This window comes from Indicator indicator, chromosome 2 (assembly GCF_027791375.1).
Source record: "Indicator indicator isolate 239-I01 chromosome 2, UM_Iind_1.1, whole genome shotgun sequence".
NCBI classification, from domain to species: domain Eukaryota; kingdom Metazoa; phylum Chordata; class Aves; order Piciformes; family Indicatoridae; genus Indicator; species Indicator indicator.
The window spans coordinates 17103237-17124327 of NC_072011.1; the positions used below are offsets into that span (position 1 = coordinate 17103237).

General features: G+C 40.5%; 1 protein-coding gene across 1 annotated transcript in view; it reads right to left on the reverse strand.

Annotated features, from left to right (window-relative positions):
• SYNJ2 (synaptojanin 2) overlaps positions 1-21091 on the reverse strand; it is a 70462-nt gene that overhangs the window by 33092 nt on the left and 16279 nt on the right. Inside the window, exons 3-7 of the mRNA XM_054393828.1 lie at positions 18304-18574; positions 13771-13996; positions 4770-4853; positions 2987-3048; positions 353-449 (exon numbers count right to left, since the gene is read on the reverse strand). Coding sequence (XP_054249803.1) covers positions 353-449; positions 2987-3048; positions 4770-4853; positions 13771-13996; positions 18304-18574 — 740 coding nt within the window. The remainder of the gene's footprint in view (positions 1-352; positions 450-2986; positions 3049-4769; positions 4854-13770; positions 13997-18303; positions 18575-21091) is intronic.

The following is a 21091-nucleotide window of genomic DNA, read 5'->3' on the forward strand; positions in this document are numbered from 1 at the left end:
CGTCAAGGCCTGCACCCCAAGCAATTCTGGCAATCCCATGAGGCCCTCAACTGCACACTTGACTGCGCACCATGACAAAACAGGCCATTGCTGCAAATGTGAACTACTCTTAGGACAATTAAGGCAAATTTTTTTAAAGAGAATGTGCGCTAAACTCTGAAAAAACAAGCAAGAAGACAGTGCTGAAAATTAAGCCATGATACTATGAAGCATCTCTCTCTCAGTACATAATATCTAGTAAAGAGAAAACATCTTTTCTTTAGATACAGCCCCTCTGGGCTAGAAGGGAAACAGAAGAACATGAAGGCTCAGGGGCAATCAGCAGATAAAAGAAATAAAATATTTCTTCTACCTTAAAAGCTCTGTTGAGCACCTCTTCCCCTCCTCTGCTTCCCAACAGGTTAACAATCACTTGCTTTCCATATTGCTCTTTCAGAAGCATCATATGCCTGCAAAAGTAACCATAATAGGTACTAAATAAAACCATGTTATGTTGCCTGATACCTTTTCAAAATACATTAGTTGTTCCATTCCACCCAGCGTAAAGTTTCAGCCACAACAGCTAGAGACATCTTCCTTGCAATTAAGTATTAAAGTACAAATGGTGAAAGTATGCAATTAACAGACAGTACTTTGTACTGAATTTAAAGAAAAAAACATGTTCTTTCTTTAAGAGATAGCCCCAGATCTTTTATGTCACTGTTAGCTTTAATATTACCCTTTGTATGCTCCCACCTCTCGGCTCTCAGCCGAGACAAGAAAGACAAGAAGAGAGGAAAACATATTACACATCAACAGGAATCACCTAGCATCTTCCAGGGCTGGACCTACAGAGAGTGAGCAGCAGCAGTGGGTCCGAGGGCTCTAGTGCCAAGGCCAGGGAAGCGCAAGCACACGTAAGTCTTAAGTGACAGGGCTGAAACACCCCTGAGCTACCGCAACACAGAGACGTTCACTCTCAAATGAAGTAGCAACCGCTGCACTAGATCAGAACAAAGGTTCTCTTTTCCAAGTGGACTGGCCCAGATTCTTCAGGAAAAACACCAAATAGGACAAATATAAAGTAAGGGTTTTTTGCATACATCCCTAACCTCTCAAAGCCTGACATTCAGGGACTTTCAAGTCAAGAGCTTTTAGCCACATGTAGAGGGCACCCGTTCTCCCTTCAATAAAGTTTTTTAAGTTGGCATGTGCTACAGGAGCTGTGCTTGCTCATCAAGAAACAAATAGATCTTAAAGCCATCTTCCATCACATACTTACGACACTGTAGCTGAGTAGAAACAGACAAAAAAAAATAAAATAAGCACTTGCTCATTAAAGGCTGTTACATGCTGCAAAGCAATATGCAGTGGCCAAGTGTCAGAAAAACAGCAAGCATACATCTTCCGGCTGTAACTAGAAATTAACTACACAGGAAACCATGGAGGGGAAGAAAAAGAAAGAAAAAGTTGTGAGCATGGCCCTCAAGAAACATGGCTAACCATATTTTCTGGTGCTATTTATATTCCTGATTCTGCAACCCATTCTCTGTATGCCAACTCTTCACATACATTTGCACCTCTCTGATTCCAGCATCAAGATCCTACTTCTCTGCCAGTGTTGCTTCCTTACAATAAAACTGCTGAAGCTCACATCACCTGCTTGAGTTCTGTAAGCAGAGCTCCCCAAGGTTTTCTCAAGGACAAGGTACAAAAAAGATCCACCATCAAAGCTACCATTCACTTCTCACAGTGCTTTCTCAACACATTAACCTATCAGATGGCAAAATGTAATAGGCTATAGCACTCTAACACTCTCAGAAAAGCTGCAGCTGACTGCTAAGTTTCAGTGTCTTTTTTCCATATATGCAGTCACTTTTACTTGGCCATTGCCAGAGGACTGTGTTTTGCAACCTATCTTCATCTAACCTAAAGGTTTTGCTGTGCACAAGAGAAAGAAGGAATAGCACTTACATTTCTCAAAAGAATGCTATTCACAGTTGCATCAGGGTCAGAGAGAAAAGATTCTCTGAGCTAAATGGTTTCACAGAGCTGTTCCTTGCTGAGGTACTCTTCAGTTTCTTGGGCAGCACAGTAAGACGCTGAGTAAGTTTTTGTTTTCTGACATAATTTATCTCTGTTGTGGAATGCAAACTTCTAAAGTGGAGTTTTAGGGACATTTGGCAGAGCAAGTTATCATGGCACAAGATGGGCTTCAAAGGCATTTGAATTGAGTATGATTTAAAAGCCTTAAGAAGCTTGGAGAATGAACGTACACCAAGACTCTTCAGTGCAGGACTGCTATGGTGCACAGTCCCTTAAGATTCTAATCCCTGTTTGGGGTTTTCAGTTGCAAAACTATTATCACCAATGTCATATTTGATAACAGTCGCAGTGAATGAAATCAAGAAATTGAGAGGTCTTAAGCAAAATTAACACAAATTCTGATTTGCCCAAACCAAACCTGAAATTAGTCACATGACCCGGTACTTAACAAGTTGAAAATTTCCCACAGGCCAAATTCTTTATCCCCTTTTTAGACAATGTTCCCCTATCCGTGGGAGTTTGTACTTGAAGTATAGCACTTCATAGTCAGATGTTCAAAAAACCCAAGCTAATGCAAGGCTTTTTTTAGTTTCCAGCTTACAAGCAGTCTTAATGGTTTAAAAAGGTTTACAAGCCAGTCTTTGAGTAAAGTAGAAAAACATCCACATTATAGCATAGGACACATTTCTGTAGAGCAGTAAAACAATGAGGAGAAGAAAAAATCCAGAATGAAGTGGAAGAAGAGTTTACTTTTTAATTGCCTGGTCTACAGTGGTAAAGAACATGTCTTCCGTGTACCTTAAGTATAAACACACTTAATAATCCACAGCACCTGGAGATTTGGCTACACCATGTGAGAGATGTTTCATATCTCTCAGGATTTACTAGGAAGGCATAAAGCTGTGGAATCTTGGTTAAATGCCAGCCTTCTGTGTTACTGCTGAAGTGGAATGAAGCTTACCTGTCAAAGGCAGGAGCATTGGCTTCCAGACCTCTGTTAAGCCTCAGATGACGAGAACCCACCTAAAATGAAATATTGGAAGAAAAAGAGAGAAACAGCTTATTAAACTGGCAGAGTCCTACATCACTAGATGTCTCCCTTTTTCCTTCAGAGAAAAACACCTCTTTAACAGCACCAGACACCTAACAGACCCTACACACCCACATACATAATATCCTTAATATGAAAGTTACAGCCTTTATTAGACAACAATATGTGCAAATATAAGTGAAAACACGATTATCATTAAACAAAGGGATACCTACACATCTTTTTATGGTCAAATGAATCAATTTGCCTGCTTCCTCTAGCAAACATCTCACATTGCCTCACATGAGCATGCTGTGCCTAAATTTCTTCCTGCCCTTCCTTCAGCAGAAAAGGCTGCAGTTATGCCAGTTCCATGGGTTATGCATCCTGAGTTCTTTCATCTTTCATTATTTACAGAAGCATCAGAACAGTTCTTTGAAAACATGAAGGATGAAATCATGTGCCATCAAATAGGATTTTTAACGTGGATGTCAACAACAGTAGCTTCAAGATCCTTTAAGCTACTGTTATTACAGTACAGAGAGGGCTTCTTGCCTTCTCAAAAACTACACTGTTAATTATTTATAGGATTGTTCATAATTTTCTGTACTTCATCATCTTCCTTTGCTATTCATGGGTTGGTTTCTGCCATTCTTTCTAACACACTCACATTCAAGGACTAAGAGTTATGAGTATTTGGCAACACAAATGAAAGATGTAAAGCCTAATCCAGATCAGGCAAAAAAAGCTGAAAATTCTGTTTAACTAGAGGTGCCCCCCACGAGCCTTGGGGAAAAGCTCAATGGCTTTATAGCACACAGAACAACAGTGCTAGATACAGCTGTGCCATGGGCAGGATGCGTACACTACCATGCTGGCAGATCCGCTTTATAAAAAGAAGCAAGCATTGCACTGGATGGTGCTAACAGACAACAGATCCTTTATTTGTCTTCCTGTTGTGCTAAATCCAGTAGTTCTGAATGGCATCTAGGTGCTAGATTTAATTACTTAAAAGTATAAAATAATACTGTAAGTATCTAAAAAAAGTTGTATTACGTATTCTAATAATGTATCTGGTACTCATTCCAGTGGCTTACCCCTCTGTTATGAGAACCTAAAGAGTGCTAGCACGATTCTTACTTGAGCTTATAACTGTACATAAACTGTAAGTCACAAATCATGTGTAACCCACTAGGCTTGATGCCAATCATCTCCTGATGAAACCCTATATGTCTGCCTTGCAGAAGGATCAGATTAGATCATCATCACCCTTTGCACCGAAATCTAGACAACGCACCATCCAGACGTTACACTTTGTTTCAAGGTAATGTGCTCCTATAGAGCTCCTGATATCCCTAGACACTCCAATTTTATTATGGAGATCAGTATCATCAAGCCACCTGGGCATTTCAAAAGGAAAAATTATTCCAAATAATTTTGAAAATGTTCAAAAATATTGTTGTGTCATCTTAGGACACAGTCTCTTGCAAATAGTTCCCTGCAGAGGCACATGAACAAATGAAAACCATTTACTTGGTTTAGTTTTATTTATCTAAACACACAAAATTTCCAACAAGACAAAAATAACATGAAATAAATCAATGCTTTCATAGAATGAGTTCTGCAGCTTATTTTGAAAGCCCCAACTTTTATGTAAGTTCTAAATAATAAGTACAAAGAGAGATAAGGTAGGCTTTTTGATTATTTGTTTTACCTGAAGCCTTGACTGCTCCCAAAACAGCGGAACAGAACCTCTGATCTGCACAAAGGAGGAGACATCATCATCCAAGTAAATTGTCTGCAAAAATAAAATAAAAGGAAGGAGTTCTGCAGTTAGTCCTATCAGTCTGTGACTTCATCAGGTGACAGTTTAAGACACTGAACTCAAAGTGTAAAAAAAGTAAACCATGTATCTCCCTGTATCCACTTACTGCTCAGCAACTTTTCCATAGTCTCACAGTCACTGGAACAAAGTACAATGTATTTCCTTTCATGTTACCACAGCAGATTCAATTCACTACTCACCAGAAATTAGAGAAAATTTAAAACACTACCACTGGCAAGAAGGAAGCAATCTTTCATCCACAATGAAGATAGATTTGATCTACTTGTGGAGACAGTCAGGAAGACCAGTCATACACTCTCCCTCTGTCTCTCTCACAAAATGTAACCATGCAAAATGTCACCGCTCCTTGTGACCGATGATGGGTAATGTCAGGTGTGGGATAAGCTTATCTCTTGCTTTATTTACTATTTCTTATTTCACTGCGTGTTGTGCCTTGTCAGTGTCCAAATAAATCTTAGTGAAGCTAGCAGCTTTGCCACTCCCATTCTAAGACTCAGTGAACAGCATGTGATCTACTTCTTTTCCAGGAGGCTTACAGCAAGAGCCTCCAAATTCCCCATTTGCTTCCCTAGCCAGACTTTAAACTCTCGGTATTTGTACTTACGATCACTGCTAACAAGCTGATTTTAAATCAAAGACTGATTTCCTCCTGTGCCTTCCCCCTCCTTCAGCCCCTGAGCAAAGCGTTACACTATACAGTAACTTAGCACAAAAGGAGCTACCTTCATATTCAGCCTGACCACAGAGCAACTGTGCAAAGCCCAGCTCATTCCCCTAGCCTATACTTAGCAGTGGAATCCTGGCTGGTTTCCATGGGGGATACATGAGACACATCTCTCTTATCTCATGCATGACAATGACTCTTCTGCAGCCCTGTGGAGGAACGGTATCCAGGTCATCCAGGTAGCTGCTTCTCTAACCACATCATATCATTTAGCACAACTGCTGCCAGCTGGCTAGCAGCTCCCAAAATAGAAAAGAACATGAAAATAGGCTACTCTACAGCTTTAACATGGTTTGTGCTTTCAGATTTGCCACTGGCTGTGATAGCTGGGAGGCTCAGGGGAACTGCCTTCATTTACCTTGATGTTTCATCTTCATAATCACTACCAATACACAATTTTTAGAGATACATATATGAAGAAGTATAGCTACACCAGAGAGGTGGCTATTTAAATATTCTGTAACCAGTTTTATGTAACTAATCTTCACAACATTTTTGCAGAGCACTTACAATTATCCCTGTTTCACCAGGATGAAAGAAGTGGCTTCATCAGGGACATGTTAGTATTACAATGCCAGCTAGCCCAGATCCCATGCACAACTATACATTTTTATGTTTTTAGCCTCACATCAAGGAACTGAAAACCCTTCTCTGTTGCAACACATCCTAGCACAACTCCCTGCAAGAGATGGGGCTGCTTAGAGAAGCTCTCTTGCAAGACCTGCCTCACAGTTCGAGTGACAATCGAGAACACTCTCCTAGTAGAGTTTTCTAAACACTGCTGGTACCTGACCACGGGTGCTAATGACCATGATGAAGTACTGGTGCAGCTTTTCTTTGCTCAGAAGAGTTTATCCTGCAATTTGACTGCAGGAGGAGTGAGTAGGCCCCTCTAGTTCCCCCTCTTCATCACATCCTCTCTGAGACAGGTCACACCAAGATGAGTCAATGACTCATCACTGAATCACCTTTTCACTCACTGTCATGGACACAGAGGAGCTAATTGTAAGGTAAAGTAAATTTTTCTAGCTCCACTGACAGACCCAGCATTATCCTGACAACCTAAACGAGGATCAGGTCCTGAATATATGCAAAAAAGTCAGGACCAGCTCACTTCAAAACCTGGCAACAACCACCACCTTAGTGATGAGTAAGCTGAAATGAAACATTTAATGATGATGAATACAGGGAAAAAAACTTGCTACAGAGAATCAGTTATCTTTATAATCTTCAGGAATGCCACTGTTTCCATAACTAACTGAAAAATCAACAGCTGAAGTATCTCTTTGGCCATCTCTTTTATAAGTCCCAGCTGCAAATTCTCTAGACCCACTGATTAAATTATAGTAATTCTAATATCTGCAGTTCAACATCTTCCTGAGCTACACTTTAAATGAAAAGTGTTTAATTAGTGACAGACCATGAATATATTACCTGCCAGCTTTATGCCAAATATAGAAGAAAAATACTGACCAAACACTTCCACTTTCTGCAGTAACAGAAGCTCAAATTTCCACTTATTAGTGATTCAACATCCTAAGAGTGAACAGATGTTTGTTACTATAATCACTCACATTTTCTCTTCAGTGGTTTTCACCCATTACTTCTTTTAAATGTTTTCTCACATACTAAATGGTGTATTTGGAGAACGGAACAACAACATTTCAAACTATTTGGGGATCATTCTTGTAATCTAACCAGGATGCCCAGACCCTGAATGTGATGAGCTGGGGGGTACTCTGTCAAGATGAGGTATAATATAGAACCCCTTTATGATGATAGGGGAAAGAAACTACCATTTTAATGCACATTGCCATGTAGCTTTTAGAAACTGGATGAGGTTTCTGAACTGGGAGTGTGGCCTCCCAAGAGTCATTCACAACAGAACTCTCAGGATTACCTTTTTTGGGTTGTTTTTATTTTCACTTACAGGGCTTGTCATTCTATCCTCTGGAGCAATTCTGTGGTCTTTCACAATTCTGTCACCTCATTCTTGTGACCCAGATGAATGCAAAATTTGTTTCTTCCAAGCTGACAGTGAGTTGGAAATAGACCTAGTATTTTTTAATGAGTGGGAAAATAACACCCTTTTCTGCCAGGCATTCCTTCCCAAACAGACTGCAACCATTTCATTAAGCATTTCGATTGTACAAATCCTCCTTGAATTTCAGCAATACTTCTATCTGCCATTCATTCACCACTCCAAGGAACATCATTCCCTAATCCTGACTACATACACCCCTTGACCTTACAGTAATAGTGGCAACAGCCTTCCTACCAGCAGACTTGTTTAGCAAGCATCAAGAAAGGCTAAGAAGACTTTCCAATTCAGGAATGGACATAATCTTAACACCCATAGACACTATAAAACACTCCATTTGTTAAAATATTAAATAAGTACTGATAATATACTCAGGCTAAGATTACACTGACAAATAAAATGTTCCAACTTAGTTCCTTATGTAATTCTGGCATTTATGCATGGGTAAGTACAGAACTTCTTTTCTCATATTATTCCAAGCCTTGATAGTTTTTGGTCACGATGTCATGTTCTCTACAAGCACTTATTTGTCTACTCACTTTTTTGTCATTCTAGTTTTGACTTTATTACCCTGCCCTCTAGAAGATCAGTTTTTCTTATTTTAAGGCACTGCACAAAAGAGGAACAGTTCTTGAATAAAAGAAACTTCAAGAAAAATAAACGGCAAGTTATTTCCAAAATTTTCCTGTTCTCTGCTTTCCTTAAGTCACAGACAAGAAATACATCCAAGATCACATCACTTTCTCAACAACAATCAGTTACATTTTGGACAATGTTTTGTCATTAGGGTTGATGCATACTGCTAAATCTCTATCTTTGGTCTTCATAAAACTCCTGTGGAGCCTTATCTTTTGTCTTGGATCCAAAAAGCCTGCTTGCCCACAGAGAACGTTCATTCCTATCAAAACCTCAAAAGAGTTGAGGACTGTTTTATTCATCTCAAATGGTCTGGTCCATAGAACAATCATCTAGTTAGCTGGATGGATTTTCAGACATGTTTCCTGCAGTTTCCCATCAGACAATATGGGACTACTTAACCCATACAGAGGGCCTCTTTGTCTTAATAGATTGATTGCTCTCTGACCTCTGACATAAGAATTTGCCATGTTTTCCTTTCACTTTCTGTTGTCCTAGATGTTTTTGTGGCCTTTCTCTCCACAGGATCAAGAGTGGTAGTGTTGACAGTTCAAAAGGTTGTTTCTCAGTCTTTCTTTTTTCTTGCACAGGGCCAGAACTTGCCCATGGCACCGAAGGACCTTTCCTGGTAACACAAGCTTCCTGAACAGGTACTGACAGTAAGCTTCTGAGTAAGAAAAAGAACCAGTACTGCTTCTGAGCAAGAAGCAAACATCTATGTCAACCAGCTCGTGTTCCAATACCAGCATACTGGGTGTGCTCATCACCTGGAATAATTTACTCACTAACCTCCACCACTCAGCTTCATTAGAGGGCAACAATTACTCAGTCACGACTTCAAATGGCAAAATTAATTCCAGACTCAAGGGGCACACAGAGACACAGACCATGATGAAATGTATGCAAGCATGGCTTGCTCTGGGATCCCCAGCTCTGCCACACAACCCACAAAAAGCATGGATAGCAGATGGCCTAAACATACCTTTGCATGAGTCCTTCTGGCTCAGACTAAGGATCCAAGGCTATACTTGCCAAAATAACCCTCTTTGCCCCGCCTGGGGCCATACTAAAACTTGATCCAGAAAAATAAATTAACCACAACTGCATCCATTCCTCTCCTGAAGAGCTATCCAACAGTCTACAAAGTTACTGTGACAGAGGGATCGTTTTTATTAATCCATGCCTGACATTATTTTCTTAAACTGGAGTAAAGGGAAAGGAAATCCATATTCATGGAACTTCCTTTTAACACCTTGTCAAAGTTTCAGTTTTCTTCACTCAACAGTTCGATGAAGGGGAAAACCACTAAAAACATTAATTTATCTCTGGTAAATCAGAGTTGTTTTCCATAAGTCACATACTAAGATATAAGGAATTTATCACAACTCTTTGGAGGGTGACTGGGGGAGGACCTTAAATGTAAACAGTGACAGGCACACAAACAAATGAAGAAACCAGGCTTGTTTCTCAACACTATCAGCAGAAAAGAATTCAAAGAATGTGCTACAGTCTCAGTTTTAAGGGATTACTAGGGGAGGAAGAAAGGGTGAAGGGAAACATTGAAGCTATCACTGGGAAACAGAACGATTTTTAAGAGTGCTTGAGGATTACCTGCAACACTGCAGATAGAAAGGGCTACCATTCCATTAAAAAAAGGCAGTGAATTTGGAAGTACATGTAGAGGGATTTCAAAAAAGCTCTCTTTCTCTTCCCTTCACATTTTGTTTTTCTTTAAGTGTTTCCTACCATCTTTTCCTTCTGTTTCCTTTGTCAAGATGCAAATCAAATGATCAAATAGATACTTGATGTACCAGTACCTTTTTTTTCCAAAAAAAAAAGGCAAAAGTGAACTGAGACATTTAACTTTCCCCCTTCTCCTCAAACACTGTGAGTCACACCAGTTAAAGTGAGCCCACAAAAAATGACTCATTGCAGAGCTAAAATGCCACAAGGCTAACTCAGTGGGAGACAAAAGCACATCATCACTGCATAAAAGAGCTGCCTGGAGATAAGACTAATTGTTTCTCCCTCTTCTAAAACAGACTTAGAAGTAGGTCCTACAAAGGGGGGGAAAAGTCTTGTCTTCTCAGAATCCTAGGGTGCTATTTATCGATGAAAGCATGCAGCCAGCATGCCACTATACTGTACAGGCTGCAGCACACGGAAACAAAATGTTATTCAGCCAAGATATTACCTCATAAATGATCAGTCAGTAGTTTACTATGAAGGTAGGAGATAGTTTATTCTAGGGCTCTTCCTTCCTAATGGTAAGCAGATGCAAGCCTGAACTGTATTTCAGGCATCCCAGCGGTTAGCCCAACTTTGCTTTCTTAGGACAGGCAGTTTGGTAAAACTAGTGTTTATCACCACTAGCAACAGTAACCTTCTTTGCGCCTGTTAAACCAAACAAAACCACATAACCTTTTAAAGCTACACATCCTTGCTATAATTTTCAACCTACTCAAGCCTTTCACTCTATAACAATTTCACTTTTGAGCTTATGCTTAGCCAACTGCAAAACCCTCAAAAGACTTCAGTTCCCTCACGGAACAGGAACAAAGCACAGCAATTCCTTGTGAAGAGCCTGACCCAGCCCCAGTTAAGGGAAGCATTAGCAACCAAGTACTGTTTTGCCACCCACCAGAAGCCAATCCTCAGGTTTTCTGTTGGAATGCAAAGGCCATCTTATTTTTCATGCTAACCATTTGCAACATAATGTACTCCTGGAATATAATAAATAGAATGAGTTACTTCTTGCCCAACTAGCAAGCAGGAGAGTAGAAGTATTTCCTATAATTAGACAACTGCTAAGTGCAGTGCTGCAAATGTGAGACTGATCTGCAAGAAAGCTGACGACCCTTTCCAACAGTTTCTTTCCTTGGCATTTCAGCAAGAGAACATTCTTCAAATCCTGAGTACTCTGCACTAATGCTCATGAACAGGCACTCAAATAAAATAGCAGACTGTACTAATTTATCACTTAAAATGGCATATGTCCCTTTTTCTGTTCCTAGGTTCCCAGGGAAAATTCCACTTTTCAGTGAGCAGACCTATCTTATCTGCCAATGTCCTGACAGACCTCCTAGGAAGTAGCTGTATCTTGGACTTGACTTGAAGTTGCTCTGCAATAGAGGCACAGGGAGAGAATTATTAGCAGAGAATTGAGAGGCTGACACTGAGCCTCAAGCACTGCAGGGGGACAGTTTGGCATCCAACAATCAGAATTTGTGAAAGCCTGAACAATGTGGGAAGCTGCCAGACCAGTCTACTGAAAATGGAAGTAAACCAGGAAAAGAAGGGACATGAGCAAGAAGCTGCCCACATCCTTGATGAGACCTCTGACCACTGGACAGAAAGTCACACATGTAAGAGTGCATGCTTTTGAGCATGGCTTGGGGATTAAACCTCATGAGCAAACTGAGGAATACCAGTCTGTAACTTGTCCAGGCATTCTGCTGAGCAACACAGCACTATCAAATCTAAGGTAGCTCTATGTGTGTCTTTAGGCAGAACCAGATGAAGTTAAACCTGCACTATCAAGGCAGTATCTTAGATGTTTGGGTACTTTTGAAAGTACCCAAATATTGCTAGATTTTGAACAAACAGGTGCATAAAGGCTTGCCTGCCTCATGCAGCGGGATAAGGGAAAGAGTGGTACCAAGTGTGAGCTGTTACACTCACACAGTGCCATGAGGAAATACCAGTGCTAAAGTATGGGCACTTCTGTGTGGGGATGCCACCCTCAGCAGTCAGGCACAGTCCTACTGTGACAAAGCTGTGATTCTTCCACAACAAGTAATGACACAGTTAGCTTAAGAACCTCTGTGGTACACTCACTGTGTCAGGTAGGGATGTCTCACCAGCTCCCCCTTATGAGCATCACATAAGCCATCTACTGTCTGTGCACTCATATACATAGACATATATACGCACAGAAAAACCATCAACACTATATACACAGGCACACAGATCTGCCCAGAAGACACTGAAAACAACCGAATTTTAGGAGCAGATCCTTGTCCTTTTTGAAGACTGATACCAGCCATTTGTCTAATCTGCATTTCTGTATGATTGTTCTGGTAATCACTACTTCTATTCAAAAAGGAAAAGGTGATCATACTCGAATATCAAATCACTCATTTCAGCTGGCACAGATTTCACATTTTTCAAGGTCCACTGCTTTTTGTTCACTATTAAGGTAGCAAACATTTTAAACCATGTGTAACAAAACCAAAGTGACTGTTATTTTATTTCTCTGTGTCAATCAAGCTCTCAAGTCATACCTCTCCCTGGAAAGAATCCCCCACAAAGCAAAAAGGAATATAAAGCAAATTCTCTTCCAAGGTGACTTACACTGGAACGTGCCTGACTGAAAAGATGGTGGGTTTTCTCCATTTCCTTTACCAGACAAAGATGATTTGACTACCAGCAAACACAGCTTCTTTGCTGAACAGCTTCCTCTTAACTAGAATGACCTGAGTGCCGAGAGTTCGTTACCATAGCACGACATACACCACTTACCTTTCACAAATGTTGTCCTCACTGGTCTGTCCTATGAGGCAGGAAGTTAATAGTCACCCTCAATTTAGAGCTGAAAAACTTACTGTACAAAGAAGTGATGATTTCAATCCATTAAGGCCAACAGAAGTAACTTGAAAATATGGATCTTTAGAATCGTAAGATTTTATATGATTCTAAGTGACTTCCTTAGAGCCAAAAAGCAACTCCCAACTCTCCCAACATTGCTGAAAATCACCCCCACCCCCTAACAAATTTTTTTTACATCAGTGTAGACATAGTTATGCCATTGCAGTGCAAGGCATTCTCAATGGCTAGCTTAGCACACCTGGTGGTATGGATTAACAGAGGTACTTAAAATGAGCAATATAAAAACTATCATAGCGACCATTATTATATAGAAAATCTTTCAAACTAGTTCTCCAACATTCTACATCATGGAAAACACAATGAATCTTAGAAAAATGTACTTTAGAATGTATGCAGAACATATAAAAGGGTGACATTTACTATGGAACAGATTTGAAAACTTTCTTTTGTTTAATACACGGGCTCATGACTGATAATTCTAAGCAAGCTGTATGCATCTGACAAACTTCATTGTTACATGAACATTGTCATGTTGATTTTGCTTGAATTAACACATGTAGCTCTCTGAATGGTTTAAAACTCAGTATTTCACTACAATATCAACGAGACAGACTTTCACATTCAGGAAAAAGATTAAAAGTATTAGTGAAAATTGAGTGCATGGAAAAGTCAGAAAAAGAACAGATCACAAAGAAACGCTTAACGGGCAAGACCAGATAGATCTGCGGTAACATTTTAAATATCCTTGGAAAAAAAAAACTTGCTGAACTCCTTTAATTCTTGTTGGAAAGAATTAAATGTTGCACTGATTAAAGCGGAGTGGACTGAATTATTCAAAGCTATTGGATACACCCACTTACCTGCTCTGTCTCAACAAAGTTAGACACGTGTCCATCATCACTAACCCCTCGAACGTGAAACCGGACCCCAGCCCGCTCACAGCCGATGCGAGAGATGAGGCAGGCTTTTGCCTTCTGGTGAGAAGCATAAACAGTGCGAATGTCCACTACACCACACATCACTTTCAGCAACCAGTCAGAGCAGTTCACCTGGTAGTGTCTGAAGGGCACATGCAACAGCTGGTTCCTGAAAGGTTTAACAACACGCAGATATATTACTGAACAAAACAAGACAGACAGGCACAGGTGCCATCTCTCATTTACTAGTTTAAGAAATTAACTTTGTGACCCCTTTTCTCTTTTATCTTTACTTTAGTCAAAAAACAGAGAATATCGGCAACAAATCCTTGTGAACTACTTGTGAACAGAACACAGCATGTTTTAAGAACGCAGCTACCACCAAGGTGTTGTCCTTGTACCTCTGTCCTGCAAATGTCACCTCTTTCTGCTCCAGATATACGTTTATGTTTAGTAGTCCTTTTCATAAGTTACAATACTGTCAAGTCAGTATTGTCCAGATTTTATCATGCACTACAGGTTGAAAAGATGTTTTAAAATCCACCGGGCCTTTCAGGAAAATTTTTCAAAGCAGAAACTGGACTCCTAAGTCAATAGAGATACTGCAAAAAGTGCTACTAAAATTAAGAGGAATTTCTGGTTTAACCTTCAATTTATTTTAAGATCAACTCCCCAAGAAACCATCATGCCTGGGCAATAATAATGGTTCTCCTAATTTCATTTTCCAAAATGTGCCTTTACTCACAGATGAGGGCCAAGAAAATCCCTTTTATGACCATTTATTGCTCAACAAGAGATCTATACAAGAGTTATTACATATAGTGAAACCCTTGAAGAATTGTTTTTCTAGAGTAACTGGACTTCACTGAAAAATGTGTAAGTCATTCTTACATTTTTAAACTAAATGTGTAACTGGAAAAGCAGCTCTAAAGCAATTTTTGGTACCTCCTCCACCTCTTTATCCTAGTTCTCACAGAGGAAGTCATCACTCAGACAAATTCCAGTTCAATTTTTTTGTTGTTGCCTGTTGTTAACAGGCAGTTTGCATTGCTTATAACTAAGGTCACCTGACCTATGCACATCATGTAACTATTTATCCAGCTCTTTACTTTGTATCAAGAATCTACTGTTTGGTCTGACATTTCCCACATCACTTAATTGTCTCAATAGTTTTCTTTGGAACACCTTTTTGCCCTAAATGTGATGTCGCCATTCATATCTGTTGCACAACACATAGGAGAATGGAACCTCTTCAAGAACTACTTGTAGACTACCCAGAAGCAGCAAAGACTTGGAAAGTTCTAATACTTGTATTCCAAGAAAAAAAAAATTCAAAAGATAGTACTGATAAAAAGAGTTGCTTTAAAGTTTATTTCTTTATTAAGGGATACTGCCAGCTTAGGAGTTTCAGCACTGGAACACAGATCATTTGTGCCATGTGTCTGACCTGACATGCTTGGTGAACTTGATGAGCGCAATGTGTAATTGACACAATTGAAAGTAAGTTTTGTGTCTCTCCTCAGTTAAACTTAAACCACTAGATCTTATCAGTCAACAATCACACCACATTACTTAGCCTGAATGAACTGCTCTCTCATATTTATTTGTCACCGATTATGAAGTTTTTTGCTTATTTAATATCCACCTACTTTGGGCCACAAGACTTATCATACATTCTAGCAGCACACCCATATTTAACTCTGCCAGTTATTTTCCACCTACATCATATAATCCTCATTTATTCCCAATACAGATATGTTTACTAAGTGACTATCTTTTTGTTTAATAAGAAAAAAAAAAAAAAGAGGGTACAGGAATTCAAGCATTCTGCCAGAACTTGGAAAGCAAATAAACTGAATCTGCCTAGGGAAGATAAACCCCAGCACTATTTGTTTCCTTTCCACTCGACCAATACTTACCACAGGAAGATCATGAGGGCAAAGTCCCTCCCACTGAAAGAGAAGATCAGGTTCGTGACCACAGGAGGAACCTGAACATACACTGCGTCTATGGGACCTAATGAGATACATCCCAGAATCCTGAGGGCTGATGTAGTTGCCAAGCCAGTCTCCATGACATTTGAAAAGTCATGGCAGTCAGACGAAGTCCCTGGCAACTGGAAGAAGGGAAACACTGCATCTAAAAAAGATGGAAAGGTGGTCCCTGGGAACTAGCAGCCTGACAGCCTCACCTCTGTGCCTGGGAAGATCATGGAACACATCCTCCTGGAAACTCTGATAAGGCACATGGAGGACAGGAAGGTGATTTGAAACAGTCAGCATGGCTTCATCAAGGGCAAGATCTGCCTGACCAATCTAGCAGCCTTCTATGATGGAGTGTCTACATCAGTGGACAAGGAAGAGCTATAATGTCATCTATCTGGACTTCCATAAAGCCTTTGACTCATTATTCTACAACAACTTTCTCTCTGAATTGGAGAGATACAGATTTGATGGGTGGACTCTGGATAAGGAATTGGTTGGATGGTCATATCCAGAAGATAGTGTCAATGGCTTGATGTCCGGATGGAGACTGATGACAAGTGGTGTCCCTCAGTGGTCCCTACTGTGGCTATTACTGTTCAGTATCTTTATCAGTGACATAGACAACAGGATCAAGTGAACCTTCAGCAAGTTTGCAGACAACATTAAGTGGAGTGGTGCAATTGACATGCCAAAGGGAGGGGATGCCATCCAGAGGTACCTTGGAAAAACTTGAGAAGTGGGCCTGTGTGAACCTCCTGAGGCCAAGTCCTGCACCTGTGTCAAGGCAAAATGCAGGATGGAGGTTGACGGGATTGAGAACAGCCCTGCAGAGAAGGACTTGAGGATAGAGGTGGACGACAAGCAGGATGTGAGCAGGCCACATGCACTCACAGACCAGAAAGCCACCTGCATCAAAAGAAGTGTGGCCAGCAGGTCAAGGGAGATGATATTGCCACTCTGCTGTAGCAAGCCCTCACCTGGGGTACTGTGCCCAGGTCTGGAGTCCTCAGCACAAGATCATGAACCTCTTGAAGTGGGTCCGGAGGAGGGATACAAAAATAATCACACCTCTCCTATGAAGAAAGGCTGAGAGAGATGGGATTGTTCAGCCTGGAGAGGAGAAGGCTCCAGGGAGACCTTATTGCAATCTTTTGGTACTTAAAGGGGGCCTGTAAGAAAGATAGGACAGTGTGGCCTCTTGTGACAGGACAAGGGGTAATGGTTTTAAACTTAAAGAGAGTACATTTAGTCTAGATATAAGGAAAACCTATTTTACAATGAGGGTGGTAAAACACTGGAACATGTTACCCAGAGAGATGGTAGATGTCCCATCCCTAGAAACATTCAAAGTCAGGTTGGATGGGGCTCTGAGCAACCTGGTAGAGTTAAAGATGTCCCTGATCACTGCTGAGGGGTTGGACTAGTAACCTTTAAAAGTCTCTTCCAACCCAAACCATTCTGTGATTCTATGATTCTAAGAAATACTTCTTTGCTTTGTATGCACAAAAAAGTAAGAAGTACAGCACAGAGTATCACAGGAGTCTCCTCCTATGTAACACACATTTACACTGAGCTGTAAACATATTTACTATCGATGCTTTCAGCATAAAAACTAGGGCACATTATTGAAACACTGAACTACAGACTGTATGCATATACTTTTAAGAAATAGAAGATGCTTCAATATAAACCATTGAGTTTATGAACAGTTCAAATGCAGGTTTCTATTAAATAACTTTTAAAACAAATTATTAGAAAGAACTATAGAGGAAACCACAACATGTAGAGACATGCTCCTGTAATGTGAGCAATACATCTTGTGTTTCTTTCTTAATAACTCAAAATTTTGTTATTAAAATTGCATTTCACTACAAAATCAATTTTAATTAAACAGAAGTTACTTGTTTGACCCAGATTTACCATGAAGGCACTAAGACCACATGCCCTGTAAAATAAGTAACAATGAAATGTGCCCTCTCCTATGGAGACAGACTGAGAGAGTTGGGGTTGTTCAGTCTGGAGAAGAGAAGGCTCTGAGGAGACCTTATTGAGGCCTTCCAGTATCTTAAGGGGGCCTACAAGAAAGCTGGGGAGGGACTTTTTAGGATGTCAGGTAGTGTCAGGAACAGAAGGAATGCAGCAAAACTAGAAGTGGGTAGATTCAGCCTGGATGTTAAGAAAGTTCTTCACCATGAGGGTGGTGAGACACTGGAACAGGTTGCCCAGGGAGGTGGTAGAAGCGAAGATTTTAAGGCCAGGCTGGATGGGACTCTGAGCAACCTGATCTAGCGTGAGGTGTCCCTGCCCATGGCAGGGCGGTTGGAACTAGATGATCTTTGAGGTCCCTTCCAACCCTGACTATTCTGTGAAATGAAGTGAAAGGAAGTGCACTTAAAATGCTTAAGTTCATTTTCCTCTGAGAATGACTGATCAATAAGGCAGAGGTAATAATAATAAGACAAAAGACTTTGGTATAACATGTGGTACTAACCAGAAGAATGAGTTACCAGACTCATAGTTGTTATCACCCTGCTTCTGAGCCCGCATAGTCAGGTCAAAGTTTGAGCCGGCATTAGGCCAGGAGAAATAGAACATCCCAGAGTTCAGTATTTTCTTCAAGGCAGTAACACGCTCCTCTTCTTTGGTTTCTTCCTGGAGAGGACAGAAATCTGTTGCAGTAATTTTGTAAACTTCAGCATCCAGGATTTTTCCCACCGACGTACAGCCTGTCACCAGGACCAGAAAGTGCAGCCGAGCGTTACCTAGAAGGCGACAGATAGTTGAGAAAGGGTTACAGGTGGACACAGGCCAGGCCCTTGGGCATCAGTCCTGTCACATGCAATGCTGACAGGGCTCCAGCAGAGGCCACTAACTTTGCTTGGTAAGAGAGCAAAGGCAAGCACAGGACTATGTCCAGCCACATTTCTAAATGCCTTTTGACTGCAGGGAAGTGAGTGCAATTGTGTAACATTCTGCCATACTTAGAGATCCCCATCCTTTGCTGCACCTCAATGTATTTTTCCCACTTTATGAAGTACCATGAGCTGGGTATTGGGACACTACTCAAAACTCAAATTTCACCACCCTAGAGAACAGTTTTCTCCGGATTTGATTGAAGGGTAAGGTAAATGACTGGTCATTTATGAGATAAAGTGTATTCCTCAATGTGGATTTTTGAACTGATTTCTAAATTTTAAAGATACAAAGCACTGAGATTTCTAACTGGTTTCAGCTGAAGCTGAGTGTGTTCAGCTATTCAGAAAGTTTCAGTACCACCAATTCTTGAGATTTTGCTTTTTATGTCACAAGAGTGTACTTGATCAGATGGCAACCCCAATTATCACTAAAAGAATTCCAGCTCTCATAGCTGTGGAACAAAGTGTGAAATCATGAAGTAGCTGAAATTCAGGGTCCCAAAACTAAAAGATAAATTCTGAAGCTTGAGAATACCACTGTAATCAGATCTCTCACACACAGCAGGCTCTGCTCAACTTCTCTGAAATTACAAAGTAATTAAGAAACAGCAGAACAATTGTTCTGAAAACACTGGTTTTGACAGGAAGAAATTGTTTGATTCACTTTAATTGGCCTCTAATGAAGACAAGGTCATCTAACTCACTCCAGTTAGTAAGAAAAGATGGAAATGAGCCAACATTTATTACTCTAGCACAGCAGAAAAAAACACTGACCTGTCAAGAGCAAGCTAATTAGCTAAGGGCACAGTGACAATCTTGGACAGTATGGTTTCAAACAGCAAAAGGGAACACTTGGTAGGATCACCCTACAACCCTCCACAGTGGCCTGCTGTCCAACAATGCAGACCGACTCTCACAAAATTTCTTATTTTTTTTTCCCCTGGAACACTGGCAGGGGAGTCCCTTCTTCCAGCTCACAAGCTGGATACAGGAACTTGAGTTAGGGGTAATTTTCCACAGGGATGGAATATTTGTGTAGGCACATGGGACTGGAAGGGCAAGACAAGGTGGGAGATTAGATCTTATTCATTCCATTCTGCTGATGCTAGTTTTGCATAAAGGTCAGTGTAGGTGGGATTTACAAAAAAAAGCTTTGTTCATCACATTTTTTTCAGTAACAAAGGTATGCTGTGTTCTCTTGTGTATTTTCAAGGAGTACATCTGTACTTTTTCTAGATGACACCATAGTGGAGGGTTAGAAATACACAAAGCCTGACAGTTCATTCCTCCTTTGCACATGAGTGTGCATAATTACAAAGAAGGAAGAGTAAGAGATACATCAGTTACCACCATCATAGTTCACACCTGACTAAACACTGTCTTACAGCCTCCAGAAGGAATTAGGAGGAGTCTCTTTGGATTACTCATAGCTTCTGTGACTTTGGGGAAACCATTCAGAACTGATCATTTCAAACTGGACTTCATGAGAATCCAGAAGCAGTATCTAGAATCACTATTAATATGCTTCAGGGACAGAAATCTAGAAGTGACAGAACTGATCAAGGAAGCAAGCTGGCTAGGATGCTGAGACAGGCATCTTATTGGGCTTCGGTGACCTGGAAGGTCAGAAGAGATCAGATGAGAAAGCTAACATTAAAATAGCCAAAAAGAACAGGAATTTAACAATAGTGGGCTTGTTATTTGTGGTTCTGACCTTTGAGGAGTTTGTAACCAGCAGAAATGAACTGGCTATAAACAAAGCAATTCTTTATTTAAGAAGTCAACAAGTGGGAAATAAAGCATGACAGAAAAGCCAATCGAAACTACATAATTTTGCCTTCTCCAGAAACCTGCTATCCTCTAGCAGAGACTCGACTGTTTTTACTACATCCTCCATTCAACCACTCATTCCCAAAATGGGAGACACATCTACACATGCAGAGGTCCAGCATCTCTACCTCCTCAGATCACTAGATCATGAGCTCAGAAAGAATAATCACAGCTGAGAAGCTACTGCAAAGCATGACATTGATGGCTTTCTGAAGCTGTAATACTTTCCTACCACTGTGCAGTAGCCCCATACAAGTAATGCCTTTGGGGAGATCTTATTGTGACCTTTCAATATATAAATGGGAATTGTAAGACAGAGGGAGTCTTTTTACTGGGGTCTGCAGTGGCAGAACAAGAGGCAACACTTTTTAAATGAAAGTTGATTTAGGATTAGATACAAAGAATAATTTTTTTTACAATGAGGGTGGTGAGACAATGAAACAGGTTGCCTAGAGAAACTGTGGATGCCCCATCCCTTGAAGCATTCACAGTAAGGCTGGATGGGGCTTTGAACAACCTGATCAAGTGAAAAAT